Genomic DNA, 14,581 nt, shown 5'->3' with positions numbered 1-14,581 from the left:
ATCAAGAAAGCGAGATAAGGTGCAGCGCCGCCCGCCGGGAGGCTCAGCTTTTGTGGTATAGTGACGTCAGAGATGTGACGTGTGTCACGTCGCGTATTCGTGTGTTGTCAAGAGGGATTCCGTCCTGCAGGCGCAGGGGCAGCAGCAGCAGGCTATTCCAATTGAACATATATAGATTCAACCATACATACTTCAGTCCTCGATCTCATCGACTCGTCGAGCGAATGTTCCGCAGTGTCATCCGAACCATACAATAATGCACTTCGTCGCACTCAACCAATTTTCTACTGTCACAAACGAGCTTTGTTGAACTGTTTTTGACTTCACTTTTTTTGCTGGACTTCAACAAGTGTGCAAGTGTGGACGGAAATGTCTAGCTCCGTGTCTACACTGTTGTGCCGAGCAACTCTACAAAAGTCGAGTGCGACTTGCCTTTCTATCAAGAGTATTACGAGATTCAACCAAAGCAAGAGATTTTCATGGACTCAAGAAAGGCATAGCATTGACAAGAATGCCGTTACGAATTTTTTCGATCAACAGAGATTCGGCAGTGCGGCAGCGGTATCGCACGCGTTTCCTGGTGTTTTGACCAAGCAACAAGCCAAAGATTTGGCTGTTCGCTTGACACCGGATGAAAGAGAAGTGCTGATTACGGCTCTACAAGAATGCCAGTCTCAAAAGCTCAAGGCTGAGTATGTAGGTAAGTAACATCATCCAGTATGCAGATAGGAATACAGCATTATAAGTCTACAACTGATAATGACATCCATGTTGAGTTTCCATGAGACTATAAGTTTTTTTTTTTCATAGATGTTTAGATCTTTGGTTGATTTAAAAATTAATATTTTTGCATTTTGTTTCACTTAAATGGCTTATTACATCTACCAAACCCACTTGTGTTATGTCTATAGACATTGAATGCTGTTCTTTGATGTGTAGTTGAATCAGCAGCATAATTTCAAAAACAAAATGCTAATCATTCAATTCGAATAATTATCATGCATAGATTTCACGTGTGATTTTTCATATAGAGTATAAAGACTCTGTGTACGAGAGCTGTGTGCACAGATATCTGTACTGAAGAGTCTCTACTAACAATATGAGAGACCAGCACGTCAGCTTGCCAACCATGATATTAATGCTGTAAACAGGAGTGCGGAATTTTCTACTATGTAACGAAGAGGTAGCTCACAATGATTTATCAGTGACTCATTTTTTGTTATTCTTCATTAATCCATTGTTTTTCCCCATACTGGTAGCACTCCTGTAGCCCTACTATATGCTTCACATTATTACTTTTTTCTTTTACATTTCATTGAGTTTTTCCTTTTTTTATTTTATCATCAATCAGGTCAGCTTGCAGCCTTTAGGTGGAGAAGTAAATTTGGCAGACCCAGCAGAGTACCTTCTTTAGGAGATGTTGATCCCACAGGCAGTTATTGCAAGGTTCCTGATGATTGGTTGCTTCGTAAATATGGTATGAGACAAGAAATAACAATTGCATTAACCAGCAGAAGGAGCTCTAATTTTCATAATTGATAAAATAAAACATCAAACAGGCATAAAAATTTGGCAACTATATAAACCAACATATTTTATATTCTTTACATTCCTAAATTCATTTCACAATCTATTTCTAAATTATTAAATTCATTCATTCACTATCACAATAATAATAATAACAATAATAATGATAATAATAATAATGATAATTATCAGATACTTTGAACCGGTGAAAATTTTCCAATTAATATTTTATTACATTTTTTCATTACATGGCTTGACAAAAAAACCAGATTAATAAGCTTGCATGTAATTGTTTTTTAAATATTCTCAATGTTCTTGAAACACTTTATTAATTAAAACTTTTATATTTACTATAATATTCAGCACTGGAATGAACAATAAGAATGTACATTTATCATCTCTGTATTAGTGCTATCTTCTACGCTGGTACCTTGAATATCTAACCATGTAACAAACATTATATAAACTTTCTTTCTCTTCCTGCTTTATCTACTTTATGGAAAACTTTTCTGTAAGTTTATTAAAAAGTGAACTCTTCAAAACAATTGCTTTATACATGGTCTTTTTGTTTCCTACAGTATTATCTACTGCATGCAAATTACTTTAAGAAAATAATACACTTGAATAACAGACACATTTATTTCAATTACTGAATAATTTATAAAATAAATATTTTTAGCAATTTCATAAATTTGTTTTTCATTTTACAGTGGAAAAAGTTCCTTCACCATCCAGACAAGATTTATTACGAGGTGAGAAAAATCGTACAAATTTCATTATTATTCATATTTAAATTTGATTACATTTTTTAGTAATCAGAACTTTAACTTTAATTTTACTAAAGTTTTACACTGTAAAAAATTTCACTTATAACTGTTTGCAAGGTAGAGCCAAAAATACTTTTTTTTTGTTTTTTTATGCGTATTCTAATTAAATAAATTAGATTATACTAGGAATAGGAATTTGATAATACCTGTGTTGCAGTCTAGAAAATTCAATTTTTCAGAAACTGATTATAATTTATATATATTGTAAAAAATACAAATAAAACTAATAATAAACAAAATTTCAGTGTCAGTAGCAAATGCCATTCCTTTCATTGGCTTTGGATTTCTTGACAATTCAATCATGATAATTGCTGTATGTAATATTTTAAATTTTTACCAAGATTTTTTTTTCTATGTTTTTCATTGAAAATAATTTTCAGGGTGATTCTATTGAAGCAACATTAGGAGCTTTTATAACACTTTCAACTATGGCTGCTGCAGCTTTTGGAAATACCATTTCTGATATTCTAGGAATAGGTTCTGCCTACTATGTCGAGCTTTTTGCACAAAAAATAGGATTTGAACAACCCAAGCTAACACCACTTCAATTAGATTTACCTAAGTCTAGATTTGCTGCCAATATGGTAATAATTCATTTTTCAAATTTATATTTTATTTTTAATTACTTAAATTTATTAAAAGGGACGAGTTATTGGAGTGACTGTTGGTTGCCTGCTAGGAATGCTACCATTACTGTTTTTACATTGTGATCCAAAAGATGAGAAAGACGAAAAGAAAGAGGAGAAACAAGACGATAAGAAGAAATAAGGTCCAAGATGTGTAAATACCGAATTTATGTTGTACAAATTCTATAATGAAATTTTAGAAAATTGAAATATGCATTAGCCATTGCTGGACAAAACAAGGCTAACGCTTTGCTATGACTGCAAATCTATTCCTACTTATTTTTAAAATGTGTACATAGAGAAACTTTGAAGCAATGCATAGAATAGTTTAAAAAACTATTTTAGATTGTGAAGTATATGCATCAATCGACATTTTATTTACATGTATTTGTATACTAATGCTTGGCAAAATAGACTTAACTACGTACTTACTCTTTATAATTTTTATTGAAAAACGTTTTGTTCAAACGAATACAGAATAGAAGTACAAAAAATATATCTTTCTATAGTGACGGTGTTTAGTTTAATAAGTTGTACATGTTAATAGTTAATTCGTTAATCGGATTCTTTGCAACTGTCAAGGAATTGATAGTATAGCGTCAACGTTAGATTGTTTTTAAAAAAATCTAACTCTTGTATAAATTAATTGAAAAATTATTAAAGAATATAAAATTTGTTTATAAATTCAAATATAAAAGATAAAATTTAATTTAAAGCATAAAGTAAGTTGAATAAAATTATAAATTACAAATTAAATTTGAAGAGATATATATATACATATATATATATGTGTGTGTGTGTGTGTGTGTTGAATCAAGCAAGACAATCAGAATTACGATCTATATCATTGTCCATGACTTAGGAGGTACTTCAGATTACATGAGGTAATTTAGATAGATATCCGAAATTATGTGTCCAGTCATGTGAAGCAATTTTGAAATTTGAATCTAGCGATTTTGTCTTCACGATGTTTTTAACTTCATTGTCAGAATACTGTAGAAACGGATTTGATTCAATTATAAAGTCTGTTTTAGTAACATGAACACTGTTTTGATTGAAGTCATTTTTCCAATCATTGATTCCAGATTCTGCTTTCAAATTTAAACTGTTTGGAAGCCAAAACATAACTGAATCAATAATCCAATCCCACTCATTTCCTGTATTTGTATAATTGCTTTTCATATATATGTAGATTTCAACATGAGATTCATTACAAACTTCAGCATCATTGGAAATTGAATCTAACAAGATATTTTCAATTTGTTGATCAAGTTCAGTACAAGAATCGTCGTTTGAACAAGGTCTGTCAACGAGACTTGACATGCAAGTTGATTGCGTTTGCTTTCTAAGAACTATTGGTAAATGTGTTGCAAAAACAGTTGAGCCAAGGAGAGCAACCAATCCTGCAGCATAAGTTGCCATACAAATGGAAGATATGCTGAGTACTGGATTTACTACACTTGTTAAGTGGATGGAATCAAGCAAAGAGTTGAGTTCTGTGTAAGAGAACCAACCTCTCTTCTGAGCTTCTTTATAGGCAATATCTCTTTCCAGCCTTTGCAATCGTTCCCAAAAGTCTTGACTATGTACAAATACACACCAATTCTAAAAATCAAAATAAATCAACATTACTACATTATAAAATATAATTTTTTAATATGTGCTTGATTTGAATTTTTGATTTTAATAAAAATAATAAAATTAATAGTAACAAAATAGAGGAAGAATATATTGAAAGATAAATCTTACAATGGCTTCGAGAAATTCCTTCTCTAGTTTATTTATTTTTGTAGTACTTAAATCACCTGAATATGCCCATTCTGTATTAAAAACTTGATCGTCCTCTCCATCATCATTTAAAAATTTACTAGCAACCATCTAAAGAAAAGTAAAAGATTTTTATAATACCTTTCTCTAATAAGAAATGGTTTTAGATATGTGCAGTCAGTACATACCAAGGAGACCAAGAACAACTCAGATGGTGCAACTCTTTTTAAATATTCTGGATTACAGTCTTTTAATCTTTCAAGGTAAAGTAATGCTAAAACAAGAGAGCAAGGAGAAACACAAGCATTTCGAGAGATTTGACTTGCTTCTTCAACATCTAGGCGTTCTAAAGTTTGTCCATTTTTTACTTCAGTGAAGATTTCAGCTGCCAATTCTGTAAATGAATTAGCAACAATTTAAATATCATGATTGTAAATAAATTAGCAACAACTTAAATTTAATGATTGCATAATGTGAGATAATACTATTGTACAAACCTGTTACAGGTAAACTGAGACCATCAGTCACTGGTAATTTTGTGTAATACAAAGTTTTCGATATTCGATTAAGAAATTCATCGTGCCCTTCATAGTTCTATAAACAAAATATTGTTATCAGTCAATAAATGGTACAATCAAAGTATGTTAATAGGCAATACCACTAATAAGTAGCATTTTTACTTACTGTAAACTTCGCGTATGACCTCTTGTCCTTCGATTTATACGTCATTTTTGTGAGAGTGCAATGATTAAAAATCGCTTCCTCCGATAAAAATAAAAAATAAAAACGTAGAAGAAATTACTGAAAGAACGTTAATTTTGACTAATTTGGTAAAACTGAAATAAAAAATAACCCGCACTACGCAATCGTGCAAAAACCACCGACCACGACGAAAGACGAATCAGACTTCAGAGCCCATTGGCGAATATTGGACTGGGAAGTGAAGTGAGCTTTAGTAATGTGAGTTAAGTGTAAGTAATACCAATATCGCACAGAATAAAAATTTGAAAATTAAAAATGTTCTTTACTTTCAAAATCATTTTGGGTTAATATAAAAATAGATTAAGAGTATAAGATTGATGTGTAGTTTTATTTATAAAGGTATGGAAATTGATGAATTTACATTGAAAAATTATCTGATTTAAAATTTTAGTGCTATTACATTGGTACAGTTTATATAGAACATTTAAATCGAATCGATCGTCACTCGAAAGTGGGCGGATTCGCCAAAAAATGAAAAACAAATTAGTAAAGGCCTTCATAAAATTTCAAGTGCAAAACAAGTATTTCTTTTCACATTTACGAACCTATTGCGAAAAATAATTAAGCATGTGATTGATAATAATTCGTACAACGAACGTAAAATGGAATTGGAGCAATTTCGCTGCAGACTTCAAGTGCTACGACATTGTTTGACATATGTCATATTGTCGATTAGCAAATTGGTGAATTGATTTGGGGCAGAGGCTCAGATAAGGAAAGGTCGCGTACAGGAGACACAAGCTAGTTTGCGAATGTGGAGGACAAAAAAATGAGGTGGTAATTATGCGGCTCAAAGGGAAAACTAATTCTAAATCGTTTCCTAGTGTCTATAAAGTCCTCTCGCGTATATGTCGTAAGTAGAAAGCGAGTGCGATGCACTTTTTAGCTTAAAAGTCTTCGCTAATCGATACTATTTATTCTTCTCGTACCTTTTTTCCCTTTTCTGTTCTTCGTAGCCCTATAGTGTACTTCAAGGGTTTTAGTTTTGACGCTTATGGCTTGTTTGGTAGTTCGCGGAACTTTTCTTTATTTTCTTAAAGTTCCTTTTTTTTATCTTCCAATAATTGATACAATGTTTATGATTAGTCCTTGCCTATCTATACTCTCTTGTGCAGAATGCTCGAATACCAGTAGGTGCTATTGATGCAAATATTACATAAGTGTATTAAAAATAGAAAATTTAGAACTGCATGTTAGAGTGTTACATAGCCTCAAATAATTCTTTTTTGCAATATCTATGCTCATTTGTGGAAGTTTAATTTGAAATTTTTTTCAAAATATAAAACTCAATGTGAAAATAATGATTTTTAGGTGCTGTCGACAGAGGTCAACTCGATGGCTTCATGGCTGAAAATACTGTAGGTTCATTAAAGAACGAAATAAATACCAACAACATGGGTTTTGCTACTGAACCAATGAATGAAACAGCAGATAATTCCAACACTGTCTATGCTGTAGGTCATTATGCTCCCAAAGTATTAAGGAATTTGAATACACAAAGGCTTAAGAATCAATTTAGCGATGTGGGTCTAGTAGTTGGAAATACAATTATTAGAGCCCACAGATCTGTATTGGCAGCAAGCAGTGCTTACTTCAATGCTATGTTTACTGGAGGACTGGTTGAAGAACAGCAAGAGCTTGTAGAAATTCATACTATCTCTGAAAATATCCTGTCCATTCTTGTAGATTTCATTTACACCGGGAATGTTAATATAACTCAAGAAAATGTTCAAGAGGTCTTTGCTGCAGCTGATATGTTGGAACTGGATGAAGTAGTTTCTAGTTGTATCTCTTACTTACAAGAACAACTACATTATTCTAATGCCCTTGGAATTTATAGGTAGTGTAGTATTATTGATTTCCTTAAACTATACCAAACACCTATATAGACTAAGCATTTATTTCTATATAGTTGGAACAGATCCATAAATTCCCTCGCTTATATAATACAAAATTTGTGTATAATTTTGCAGATTTGCAGAAGCTCACAATCGAGTGGACCTATTGGAGACTGCCTTACGTTTTATTGAAGTCAATTTTCCTCAAGTTTCAAAAGAAGAGGAATTTTTGGATCTGCCAAAAGAGCATTTAGTTCGTTTTATTAGTAGCGAAAATATTCACATCGACACGGAATTTCAGGTACGTTTTCTTTTCCAATTTGACTATATTTGGAGTGATAGTCACTACCAATATAATGTTTAGGTCTTCCAAGCAGCATACAATTGGATAATGCATGACATACCCTCAAGACGTTGTTATGTGTTTGAACTATTTGGCCACATAAGATTACGATTATGCTCGATGGCTCGCCTTGATCGAGTAATTTACGAATGCAATGACGGCAGTCTTATAGTGGCCTTGACCTCCATTCAAAAAGACTTGATAACCAATAAAGGATGCCTTGTACCCTTGCGTGCACAACCTCGACTCTGCGCTAAGAAAAACATTTTAGTGATAGGAGGCTCTAAACGCGAGCATTCGACAGACGGTTGGGTCAGACCAGCTGAAAGTACCTATGAAACCATAAACAAATACGACACGTTCAACGAGTACGTCAAGTATATACTTTTACTAATTGAAAAATGCAGGTGTTTATATGCTATCGCTATTTGTTTTTAGCACGTGGAGTGAAGTAGCGCCTATTGGAATAGGCCGAATACTGCCGGGTGTAGCGTTATTGGACGGCAAAGTATACGTAGTGGGCGGCGAACTAGAGTCTTGTATAATAGCAAATGGCGAGTGTTACGATCCTCGCGACAATGTGTGGACTCCGATAGCGTGCATGATTGAGCCGAGGTGTGAGTTTGGTTTTTGTGCCTTGGACAATAGTCTATATGCATTCGGAGGCTGGGTCGGCGAGGACATCGGTGGTACCATCGAAGTCTACGATCCGATAAATAATACCTGGACTCTCAGTGGGAAACTGCCCGAACCCCGATTTAGTATGGGTGTTATTGCTTATGAAGGTACGTAGATTACACTTTCATTTTTACTAGACGATAAAGATTTATTTAAAAAATGATATATAATAGACGCGGTGATACTATTTTTAGGACTGATATACATTGTTGGAGGGTGCACACATGACAGCAGACATCGTCAGGATGTGATGAGTTACAATCCAGTAACAAGAGAGTGGAATAATTTGGCATCCATGTTGACACCTCGATCTCAAATGGGAATTGCTGTGCTCGATGGCTACATGTATGTAGTCGGTGGAACCAATAAAAATCAAGAAGTCTTGTCTTCCGTGGAACGATATTCGTTCAAAGAGGTAATCTAAAACCTTTCGAAACGTTATTGTCTAGACATTAACAAAAAAATAATTATTTTGCAGAATACGTGGACCATGGTTCCCCCATTAAACGTTGGTCGTTCATATCCTGCCGTAGCGGCGGCTGATGGCCGTTTATATGTAATCGGCGGTGATCAGCCGCAAGAAATTAATTTTTATCGTACCCAAATAACAATATCCACCGTTGAACGTTACGATCCGCTTTCTTATAAGTGGACAGAGTGTGCTCCTCTTCCGACGAGCAGAGGTGAGGCCGCTGCCGTTATTGCTCCTTTTTGAATTGGCATTTAACTTTTCTTGTTTTCTTTTTATCATTTAAACAAATGTACTTGACAAGCCTACTTACATCTTCTTTTTTGTGGTGCATTTAGTTTTAAATTAATTTTAAAATGAATCTTCGTTTTACTGCTTGTCACAGATATGGGCATTTCATTTTTCCAATGGTTGTTCTGTACGTATGTGCGGATTAATGAGTAATTTTTGGTGTTGATTGATTATTTTTTTAGAATTGTCTGATGGATGATAATCTAAACAATATGAAATGCTGAGTATTTAATCTATTTTTCAACAAACCTAAAAATATTGTACACTATTTTGACGTAATTTGCCCATTTCTGATTATTGTACGATAGAGAATTGTATTCGTTATGTAAATAGATTTTGCCGAAGTTATGGAGAAAAACTGATCTAACTGGTGATATCAAACTTTTAAAAACGTATTGAAATTTTTCACAGTAAATACAAATAAAACATAGATCTTGCGGTAAAAGTGTTCGCATTATATTCGGATATCACGGGGATTCGATTTTTACAAATGTCGTGCTTAATTTGCTTTTAATGAACTTATTTTTACGTATTTACACTGACGCAATATATATATATATATATATATATACTGAACTGACCGTTTATCAAAGTTCATAGGCATTTATAATACTCTTATCGTTGAATATCTACTCATAAATAGATAAATCGAGGGAAAAAATAGAATTGTATTAACCAAAATAGAAACAAACAAAATATGAAATCATACGACATAGAATCACTATATTAGCTTTTTCAATATTTCTTATGTGCAATAATCATATCAATTAATTGTCCTCTTTTATATATGTATCCTTCTATAATGTAACGTCTTACTAAAATATCTTTGTTATAGTCCTTAGTTAGCATATTTAAGTTATCTTGAGAGGCTGTCACGAAATTTTTAACAATCTCTGCAATGATCAGTCCAAAAAAACGAAGCGCAGGCCAATATACACTTTTCAACGAGTATAATCCTTAAATGTTCCTAAATACTGTAATACATGACGCGAAGGTAGGAATTCCATGTTGTCCGAGTGAGTTCCTTGGCAGGAATTGATAATAACGAAAAATTGAGCAATGTCGTCCGTTGTTAGTGAGAGACATTTAAAAAACTTAATTGTAAATAAAGCACCATTTTATAGTTAAACGTCGAGTGCAATTACCAATTCAAAAAAAAACTCTTAACAAAATGCTTATGTAAACAAAAGAAGATCCTGGATAAAAAATTCATCATTGCAGAGATTTGCGATTACATAATATCTATATAAATTGAGTGCCTAGTGACGCGATAAAGAAAATCTTGTTATAATATTATTGTTCTTGTAATCAATATTTATTACGTTTCCAGTCTATAGAAAAAAGTAAATAAAAATAAATGGTTTGACTGAATAAAAATAGTAGGATTGAAGTCAAGAATTAAGCTATTTGAAAGAAATAATCAAACATTAAAGAAAGCCCCTTTAAACGTCTAATATCTATATATTCATTTTGTGGGTGTATATTTATATATATACATATGCATATATATATGTGTGTGTGTGTATATATGTATACTTCTTTGAATGCAATAACAATTAATACCATCTATTTTTAATCCACATTAAAGCATCGGTACAGTTAGGTGATCTCTGTATCATAAATGTATAAGTAAATGGCCTTTTATATGTTTCATATATAATGATTAGCTTGAACGTAACAATATAAAACCAGTATTCAAAGCGAATCTGCAGATATATGAATAAACAGTCTGAGGAACTCACGGAATTGCTTTAAGCTCACTTTTGTATAATACATAGCAAATAATATTGTTATTGTACAGCTTGAAGTTGTACTAACTTTTAAATTTCTTTTACTTACGCCAATCGTGGTTTATCGTCGATATTAATAGTGCGAATTAAAAATTCCAAAAATCGATGTCTGCATGCGCGTTTTTTATAAAAAGAACAGTCAGCAAAAAAGTATCAGTAAAGCAAGCTTTCATTACTAGTATTATCACAGGTTATTCCCATTGTGCAAAGAATTTAAGCACAATATTGTCGAAGTATACTTTAATAGATGAGCTAATTTTAACGGGATTATCAAAAATAGATGACAAGTTGAAAGAATTCCGATAATTATCGGCTATGTTCATCATTCGATTAAATCATGAACTATTGTGAAATCTGTAAAAAATATTGGAAACCAATCGAAAAAGACGTTTCGTCGTCTTTCAGTATTATGAATATTGACATTCTTCCAACATTTGTATTCGGCTATCAAATAATCGATATTAATTATGCTAAATAAGAATAAAGAAAACAATGGACGTTATAAATTAATTAAGAATTCAAAATGCATTGTGAATGGCCGAATTTATTATGAGTTATATATACACGCGTATATGATGATACGAAATAAGATTTGAAAATGCAACTGCGATAACACGAATCGAATAACACGAACGAGCAGATGCATATTTTCTTTATACGAGATAGAAAAGAGACGGAGCTTTGTTTATGAAGACAGTAAGGATGTACCTTTTATGTGCGAACTCACTTGAAACGTGAAGCCGCGTGTCTTATTTATGGATATTAATCGGCGCAAGCGTTTATAATACTTAACTTATATGCTAAATTTAAATCTTAGTATAAGCTGTAATAATAAAAACTGAAGTTTTTATAAGTAAATATTCGTGCGTATTTACTTATTCGAGCATTTAAAGATATTGGTTTTCTGTTTTATTTCAGTTTCTTGATTTATTGATTAGTACGTAGACACGGCAACAACCATTATCTCACGGGGAATTACTGTTATTAATATTTATCGAGAAAATCAGTAGAAACACGGCGTGTCGCCTTTACGGGTAAATTTAATTCTTCATAATCTGCTCATTGAATCGACATGAAAGCGATCAATTACTGGATTTGTTTTCATCGCCTCATTATTTTTCTACAAATAGCTCTGTCGATCATTGCTATTTATAGCTTTTACGTACGTAGATTGCGCTTCTTTCCAACCTTATCAGAAAAAAAAAACCTAGACGCATACGTACGCGTGCTTTAAAAATGACGAAAATGCTGTGAGTGAGTCGCACCTGTTGCTCGCCGTGCGTGCGAAACGCACCATTCGGCGCACTAATGATCCTCCCCTGGAAGGCGCGAGCGCGCCGGTTGATCTCGCGCGCGCGCTGCGTCCCGTGTAAGCTGGAACGCGACGTCGGCGCGGAACATTGAAAAACGCTTAGCACGCCCGCGTCGAAGCGCTATAATCGTTCTATTGGAATCGCATCAAAAGGATAGCGGCCGAACGAAAAATTCCCCCGGCCGCGCGGGCCCGACGATAATACGCCAGGGCCGATCGGAAACGACGATAAGCGCACGCGCGCGGCTATTATTAGCGCGCGATCTAGCGCGATATCCCAGCCGGCTGATCCGCCGACGCGCGCTTCGCGCGTCACTTTTCGCCGCGCTCGGCAAGTTCGATTGTCGCCTTAATCTCGAGACGCGGTACATCCGAGGGAGAGCCAGAGCGGCCGGGGGATGTAAAAAGCGGAGAGAACGAAATAAAGCTACAGGCATGGCTCTCGTCGCGAAGACTGTCGTTGGAGCGAGGAGCGCCCGGCCCTGCCTTCGCTTCCTTTTTACGGTCCCGACGACTATCGGCGCGAACGACCATCTGGCCTATTTATAGGCGTGTCCGACAATAAAGAAGAGCAGCCCTTGTTATATGGCGTCGTCGGTTCCCCTCTACGTCGCTCGCGGTCGATGATATCGCTTCGCGAAATACGGTTACGCGCATCTTGGCCCGCGAGTGCATGCGGTACGCGTCCGCGCGGGCGCCCGTGGATCCTCGCTTTCGCGGACGTTGAAGGTCGGCCTCGCTTTATTTCGATCGCTATCTCTCGCGCGCGAATGAGCGCGGCCCGCGGTCTGGAAAGAAGCAATCCGGGTGGTTTCGCCCACGCAGCACTTCACCGAAAATTAAAAGAGGGAGAGAGTGAGAGAGAGAGAGAGAAAGAGAGAGAGAGAAAGAGCGCGCGGCGTCGTAAAGCGCGCGCCTCCCTCTGGAATATATACGGGTAGCGCGAGGATATTTTATTTTCATCAGCGGCTTTAGCTTTTATACACGGCGCCTCGTAAATCATCCGAGGGAGCGAGAGAAGAGCTTGGCGCGCAGCGAGAACCGCCGACTTCTTTCTCGCCCTCCTCGGCGGTAATATCTTCGGAGCTTAATCTACTCGGCGGCGACGCTTATCTTGCGCGCGGCAAACGGGACAATCGACCGTAATTAAGGCACGCGGTCGTCCGAGTTTCTTTTATTTGTCTCTCTCGCCCTCGATCCTTTTGCTCTGTTCGGTCGCACGAGGAGAACGCCCGTGATCGCCATCATCGTCGTCGTCGTCGACGTCGCCGCCGCAAGGCAGGTGCGCGCGCGCGTATCTCGTTTACTGCCCGCGGGCGCCAACGGTAAGCGAATAAGAGCCAAGAGCCAGGCAATTCCCGAGCCAGCGGCGGCCCTTCGCGCTTTAGGCCGCGCCCGCCACGGGCTTCGATTAGATTGCCGCGGGCCGAGCCTCCAGAAGCCACTTCGGACAGATGCTCGATAAGGATGTTTACGTATTGCAGAGCGCGTCCCGTCGACGCGATGTTTTTCCCAGCGGGCAAGGTGTTTCGCTCGTCGTTTCGCAGATGGTTGCGCCCGTCGATGTTGCTCGTGACGTGGCCCGCGTGCACAGCCTTCGACTCCCTCGTCCGATAAGACAACGAGAACGAGACTCGCTGATGAAAGCATCGTCCGACTACGCTTCGGCCGCAGTGAGTCAGACGTGCGACAGTTTTACGCGCGTAAGCGCTATAGGCATCGATCCCGCAAATCTCCGCGTCACCCTTGACGCCCTCGCCAGGAAGGCGACAATCCAATGTTCGATCCGATCGCGCGCGCCGATGGAATCTTTGCAGCTGACGCGACGGCAATTAGCCGCTATCGGCGATCGTGAAAACGCGACGTGGATCGCCGCGTAGGCTTTTCAAATCGGCGAGCGTATCTTCGGTTCGTTTGTTTCTTTGCGTTTAGCGCGGTAGAAACCAATGTGCTCGCGTCGGCACCAATGAACACGCGCATCTGCCTGGCTGCTGGCTGCTGTTTTGCGTTTTCAATCTTCCAAGTCACGCGCACCACGCAAACAAAAGGTTTTCTTTTTTTCGCAGTTGCGCAATTTCATAAACGCGCGTAATGATTTTCAGACTCGCGAGCGCTGGCCACTTATTTGCATGCGCGCGTCTCGTTGAATCGATCATTACTCACGTTTTTGCGTTGTTGTTTGTACCTCTTCGTCTTTCCTTTATTGCCTTCTAAAATTAGCTTCTTTAACGAACTGCCGTGATGAGTAGCTTATTATATGTCCATGCATTTTGTCGTGCTGTTGGTCGGCGACTTATTGGAGCGCACGTACGATGACGATGCTGTTATTCCTTTTTTTTTTCTCTCTTTTG

At 36.6% G+C, this 14,581-nt stretch overlaps 3 protein-coding genes across 5 annotated transcripts; 2 read left to right on the top strand and 1 right to left on the bottom strand.

Annotated features, from left to right (window-relative positions):
• Positions 1–158: 158 nt before the first annotated feature.
• LOC131668067 (transmembrane protein 65) lies at positions 159–3,133 on the top strand. Of its 3 annotated transcripts, none has more exons than XM_058941903.1 (6): positions 159–700; positions 1,352–1,477; positions 2,238–2,279; positions 2,600–2,667; positions 2,735–2,938; positions 2,997–3,133. In XM_058941903.1, exons 1-6 carry the CDS (start codon positions 370–372, stop codon positions 3,120–3,122), a joined length of 897 nt encoding a protein of 298 aa, XP_058797886.1. In that variant the 5' UTR covers positions 159–369; the 3' UTR covers positions 3,123–3,133. The 3 variants fall into 3 exon arrangements, with proteins under 3 accessions (XP_058797886.1, XP_058797887.1, XP_058797888.1); XM_058941904.1 differs by having other exon boundaries at positions 160–700; positions 2,247–2,279; XM_058941905.1 differs by lacking the exon at positions 1,352–1,477 and having other exon boundaries at positions 161–700.
• Positions 3,134–3,152: 19 nt separating this feature from the next.
• On the bottom strand, positions 3,153–5,665 carry LOC131668066 (protein CNPPD1). Its single transcript, XM_058941902.1, has 5 exons — positions 5,432–5,665; positions 5,245–5,341; positions 4,936–5,141; positions 4,730–4,858; positions 3,153–4,585 (listed from the first exon to the last, which is right to left on the bottom strand). The coding sequence occupies exons 1-5, from the start codon at positions 5,474–5,476 to the stop codon at positions 3,851–3,853; spliced, it is 1,212 nt and encodes a 403-aa protein (XP_058797885.1). The 5' UTR covers positions 5,477–5,665; the 3' UTR covers positions 3,153–3,850.
• A 338-nt stretch (positions 5,666–6,003) lies between these two features.
• On the top strand, positions 6,004–11,738 carry LOC131668070 (actin-binding protein IPP-like). The gene is made up of 7 exons (XM_058941916.1): positions 6,004–6,362; positions 6,821–7,349; positions 7,483–7,648; positions 7,712–8,058; positions 8,129–8,475; positions 8,563–8,783; positions 8,847–11,738. Exons 1-7 carry the CDS (start codon positions 6,293–6,295, stop codon positions 9,081–9,083), a joined length of 1,917 nt encoding a protein of 638 aa, XP_058797899.1. The 5' UTR covers positions 6,004–6,292; the 3' UTR covers positions 9,084–11,738.
• Positions 11,739–14,581: the final 2,843 nt, after the last annotated feature.

The sequence above is a fragment of the Phymastichus coffea genome, unplaced genomic scaffold, assembly GCF_024137745.1.
Source record: "Phymastichus coffea isolate CEN01 unplaced genomic scaffold, Cenicafe_Pcof_1.1 PCOF00074, whole genome shotgun sequence".
Classification (NCBI taxonomy): domain Eukaryota; kingdom Metazoa; phylum Arthropoda; class Insecta; order Hymenoptera; family Eulophidae; genus Phymastichus; species Phymastichus coffea.
Note: the sequence above shows the minus strand (reverse complement) of the source record. Positions and strands in the feature narration are given on the sequence as shown.